Source organism: Vulpes lagopus, chromosome 10, assembly GCF_018345385.1.
Source record: "Vulpes lagopus strain Blue_001 chromosome 10, ASM1834538v1, whole genome shotgun sequence".
Classification (NCBI taxonomy): Eukaryota; Metazoa; Chordata; class Mammalia; order Carnivora; family Canidae; genus Vulpes; species Vulpes lagopus.
In genome coordinates this window covers 73239176-73244222 of record NC_054833.1, presented here as the reverse complement: position 1 = coordinate 73244222, position 5047 = coordinate 73239176, and the positions used below count along the sequence as shown (strand labels likewise).

General features: G+C 61.8%; 1 protein-coding gene across 1 annotated transcript; it reads left to right on the top strand.

The window, feature by feature from the left end:
- The first annotated feature begins 2509 nt into the window (after positions 1-2509).
- FOXD3 (forkhead box D3) lies at positions 2510-4701 on the top strand. The gene has a single exon (XM_041769880.1). It carries the CDS (start codon positions 2637-2639, stop codon positions 4098-4100), a length of 1464 nt encoding a protein of 487 aa, XP_041625814.1. The 5' UTR covers positions 2510-2636; the 3' UTR covers positions 4101-4701.
- The last annotated feature ends 346 nt before the right edge of the window (positions 4702-5047 follow it).

The window sequence follows — 5047 nt, the reverse complement described above, 5'->3', positions numbered from 1 at the left end:
AATTTTAAATTTCTTTTCTTTTTTTTTTTTTTTTTTTTGTCCTTCGACCTTCCTTTTGTGATTATTGGGTTGCTCGGAGAGTTGCAGCCCCCACCTCTGCAGCCGGGTGCAGGGGTGGGCTGCCAGCGCCGCTCAGGGTTGGTTTCGCGGAGGGCTGTCTAGATGGCATTGCAAACGGTTTTCGGACCTGCGGGGCCACAAAAAAGGTGCAGCTTCGGAGATCAACTCAGAGATGCATTTTAGGGTCAGGTAAACCGGGGATCATTTAGATACAAAGAAAAAAACTTTGGAGTTTCGCAGGTATCTCAGGATGGATAGAGATACCCTGCCGCCTCCCTCCTCCCCTCCCCACCCACCCCCATCCTCCACACAAACCAGGAACTTTCTGCAAAATGGAGATCCAATGGGCTAGTGTTATAACCAGGAAATTATCTAATGGAGATGAAAGTCAATCTGTGCGTCTCACTGCCTATAATCAAGTAACTTTACGGATTTGGGGCGAGGGTATGTGTAGGCCAAGGACTGATGGGATCGCAGGTGAGAGAGACACAGATTGAGGGAATCAGAAACACCACCTGTCCAGCAAGAATTAAACCGGTTTCCCAGCGTCTCCTGTAAATACTTCACCAATGATTTCCTCTCGGACCTCTCTCCGTGTTCTCCTTCTTCTGGTGAGGCCGGTATTCTCCTCCCAGGACTCAGCGGACAGACAGGGCTTGGGTTCAAGGGGCCCGCCAACACTCGGCAGGCGCTTGCAGGTCGCTACGAGGCGGCCTAAAACTTCAGGAGCAGAGAGGTGGCGCATCGCGGACCTACCCGGTCACCAACACTACTCGGAGGTGCGAGGTCCAAGCGCACGGGCGGTGTCACGCACCCACGGTCTGTCTGCGATCCCCCACCCCCACCCCCAATCCCAGTTAAATCCCCGTAGCCTTTCCTACCGCCAGTGATTTTCCTTGCCGAGGAAACGGTGTGAACTAGCCGCGTCCTCGCCTCCTCCATCCGCTCTGCGACTGGTTTCGCGGAAGTTAAGCCTTGGAGGATTTACCTAAGCCGCAGGAGAAGAGAATCCACGTTAGTTAACAGCAGCTGAGAGCCTAGCCCACCCGCGTACCCGAGGCCGCCCCCCGCCCCCCGCCCCCCAGAGGCTGGGCCCCGCGGCCGGGGAAGGACCACCACCAGCTCCCGGCGCGGTTCTGCGGCCCCAGCCGGAGCGCGGCGTCTAACGCAGAGGCCGGGAAGCCTCTTCCCCGCTCCACTCGACTTACCCAGGCCGCTGAGTCCCGGTTCCTTCCCCAGCGCCTCATTTCCGACTTTTTCACATGCTAAGTCGTTTAACAACTCCCAGCAGCTAGTTACGGCCTCTTATTTATAGGTTCCCTGTTATTTTACGTCGTTTTTATTTCTCTCCGCAACTATTCTAATAGATTAATCAATAACTATTTTCTGACCTTCGGGAACCCCAGCTGATGCCGCTGTGGCCGCGCGGGGGAGGGATATATACATACATATATATATATAAACAACACGCCCACATCGAGCGGGGAAAGCGAAGGCAGGACCCGGGTGCTTTGGCTTTGGGGGACAGGGAACTTGTCCCCTCAGTAGGTGTCTCCGCAGAAAAAGCACTGAGGCGGGAGTGGGGGGAGGTTCTGAAGCCTAATCAGCAAGACGGAGCCGGGTGCGCCGCCCTTATTGGAGAGCTAAAAAGAATCAAACCCCCAAAACAAAACAGAGACTACTAAGTTTTCTTTAAAAGGGGGGCAGGGGGGATGGGAATCTCACTCTATGTTGCCCAGTCCCAGCCTAAGGAGTGCAGGCAAAGGGGGAGGGGAAGGGAGAGGGGGCAGGGAGCGCAGAGCGGCGAGAGCTGCCGGGTCCCGCGGGCGCCCCGAGCCCACGCCCTCACTCGCCCACGCCCACCCTCCGGCACTCACACCCGTGGGCTCCCCGGAGCCCCGCGCCGGGCTCCAGCTAGGCTGGGGGCCCAGGGCGGGCCCGCGGGATGCCGGCGCACCGTGCGGCGCCGAGTTGCGCGTCCCTCGTCCCTTTGTTGACAATTCCCCGAACCAACTTGAGTTTGGCCGGCTCCGCCGCGGCCCTGACGTCACGCGCGGTCACGTGGCCCCGCCTCCCGCTGGATCTTTAAGTAGAAAGTAATCTATCAGGCCAGTCCTTAAAACGGGACTTTCGACTACGGGGGCTCGGCGTCCCCGACACCCCCTGCCCCCCCTCGCCCCTGCCCGCGCCCTCCCGAGCTGCTCGGCGCCCGGCGTCCCGCGCCCGTCCGCACCGCTGTAGCTCTCGGCGCCCCGGCCAGAGGCCGAGGAAGGCGGGCCAAGTGAGGGGGCGGGGGGCGCGGCGCGGAGCAGCCGCCGCGGCCGGGAGCGGCATCGAGCGCCTAGTACCGAGCGCCAGGGACGGCCGGAGTTTGAGGAGCGCGGCCGCGGGGGGCGGACGCCAGCGCCCGCGCCGCGCGATGCCGGGCTGCCGAGTGTGAGCCCAGCCGGGAGGGCCCCGAGCCACCCACGCCCCCCTCCCCTCTCTCGGGAGCACCCCAGACCCCCTTCCCCGGAGCTCGGCGGCAGCCCCTGACGACTCCCATCGCCCGCCGCCGCCACCAACCCCGAGGAGGGATGACCCTCTCCGGCGGCGGCAGCGCCAGCGACATGTCCGGCCAGACGGTGCTGACGGCCGAGGACGTGGACATCGATGTGGTGGGCGAGGGCGACGACGGGCTGGAGGAGAAAGACAGCGACGCGGGCTGCGACAGCCCCGTGGGGCCGGCGGAGCTGCGCCTGGACGAGGCGGACGAGGTGACGCCGGCGGCACCCCTCCACGGGCAGCCCCAGCCGCCGCACCAGCAGCCCCTGGCGCTGCCCAAAGAGGCGACTGGAGCCGGGGCTGGGCCAGGGGGCGAGGCGGGCGCTCCCGAAGCGGACGGCTGCAAGGGCGGCGTGGGCGGCGAGGAGGGCGGCGGGAGCGGCGGCGGCGGCGGCGGCGGCGGCGGGCCGGGCGCGGGCGGCGGCGCGGCGGGCGGCCTGGCCCCCAGCAAGCCCAAGAACAGCCTGGTGAAGCCGCCCTACTCCTACATCGCGCTCATCACCATGGCCATCCTGCAGAGCCCGCAGAAGAAGCTGACCCTGAGCGGCATCTGCGAGTTCATTAGCAACCGCTTCCCCTACTACCGGGAGAAGTTCCCCGCCTGGCAGAACAGCATCCGCCACAACCTCTCGCTCAACGACTGCTTCGTCAAGATCCCCCGCGAGCCGGGCAACCCGGGCAAGGGCAACTACTGGACCCTGGACCCGCAGTCCGAGGACATGTTCGACAACGGCAGCTTCCTGCGGCGCCGGAAACGCTTCAAGCGCCACCAGCAGGAGCACCTGCGCGAGCAGACGGCGCTCATGATGCAGAGCTTCGGCGCTTACAGCCTGGCGGCGGCTGCGGGCGCCGCGGGGCCCTACGGCCGCCCCTACGGCCTGCACCCCGCGGCCGCGGCCGGCGCCTACTCTCACCCGGCGGCCGCGGCGGCCGCGGCGGCGGCGGCGGCGCTCCAGTACCCGTACGCGTTGCCGCCGGTGGCCCCCGTGCTGCCGCCCGCCGTGCCGCTGCTGCCCTCGGGCGAGCTGGGCCGCAAAGCGGCCGCCTTCGGCTCGCAGCTCGGCCCGGGCCTGCAGCTGCAGCTGAATAGCCTGGGCGCCGCCGCGGCCGCCGCGGGCACGGCGGGCGCTGCGGGCACCACGGCGTCGCTGATCAAGTCCGAGCCGAGCGCCCGGCCGTCGTTCAGCATCGAAAACATCATCGGCGGGGGCCCCGCGGCGCCCGGGGGCTCGGCAGCGGGCGCTGGGGGCGCCGGGGTAACTGGGGGCACTGGGGGCGGCGGGGGCGGCGGCGCGGCGCAGTCCTTCCTACGGCCGCCCGGGGCCGTGCAGTCCGCGGCGCTCATGGCCACGCACCAGCCGCTGTCGCTGAGCCGGACGACGGCCACCATCGCGCCCATCCTGAGCGTGCCGCTCTCTGGACAGTTCCTGCAGCCCGCAGCCTCGGCCGCCGCCGCCGCCGCCGCCGCCGCGCAAGCAAAGTGGCCGGCTCAATAGGGACGCGCCGAAGGCTGGGGCCGCGGGCCGGACGGCGGCCCGCGCCGGCCGCTGCACTCCTGGTCTGCGCGCCCCGCCCCGGGCCCGGCCCCCCTGCCCAATCCCGGACTCTGCCTCTCCTCCATTTCCTCCCCCCCCCCCCCCCGACCCCTCAACACCGACCTTCGGCGGCCTCCACCCCTTCGCGCACACCTAGGCTGGCGGAGCAAACTCTCGCCGCCCGCCCGCCCGCCCGCCGGGAATAGCTTTCCGTACAGGTAAAACCGAAAACTGAATTTTCCAAAAAATGTACCCCGACGGCTCCTGCCCTCAGTACCGTGGGGCTGGGAGGGAAATTCTTTGTACATATTTGTATAAAAATTATTGACTTTCCTTTTGGGGTTCTTATTTTTTTAAGAAAAAAAATTCAGTAGATTTAGAGCTCTGAACTTTCATTTTTTTTGAAGGTTCACTCTCCGCAGTTTTATGTGAGAAAAAAAATGTATAGAGACGTTGGGAGATTTTAAATATAAAAAATTTTCAAAAGGCGAAAAGTGTCATTCTATTATAAAAGTCTGTTTATATATGAATGAATATATATGGTATTCTAAATGTTATTCCATCGTGTTGTACACAACTTTGTAAATAAATTTTTAAAATGTTCTCCCTAGTGTTTTATTTAGATGTCTGAGGTAAACGACAATATTTTAATATTGTATTTGTATTTTTATCTTTACCAGAAATTCGAGGAGTTTCAAGTAACGACCCTTTCAAACTTAGCTATGCATAATTTGAATGTATGAAAAATTTAATTGGAGAAAGGAAAGAATGCCTAGTTTATATCATATTAACGTTTTTCTTTTAGATTTCACATAAAATTGGAATGTGGGTGATGATCTCATTCATACCAATCCATTAAGTCTGAATGATCAGGTATTTCTTTAGATAGAATAAGCTGCCATTTTTTA

Bases quoted from the DNA above. Each gene is read 5' to 3' on its own strand.
- FOXD3 (XM_041769880.1), top strand. From the start codon at position 2,637: ATGACCCTCTCCGGCGGCGGCAGCGCCAGCGACATGTCCGGCCAGACG.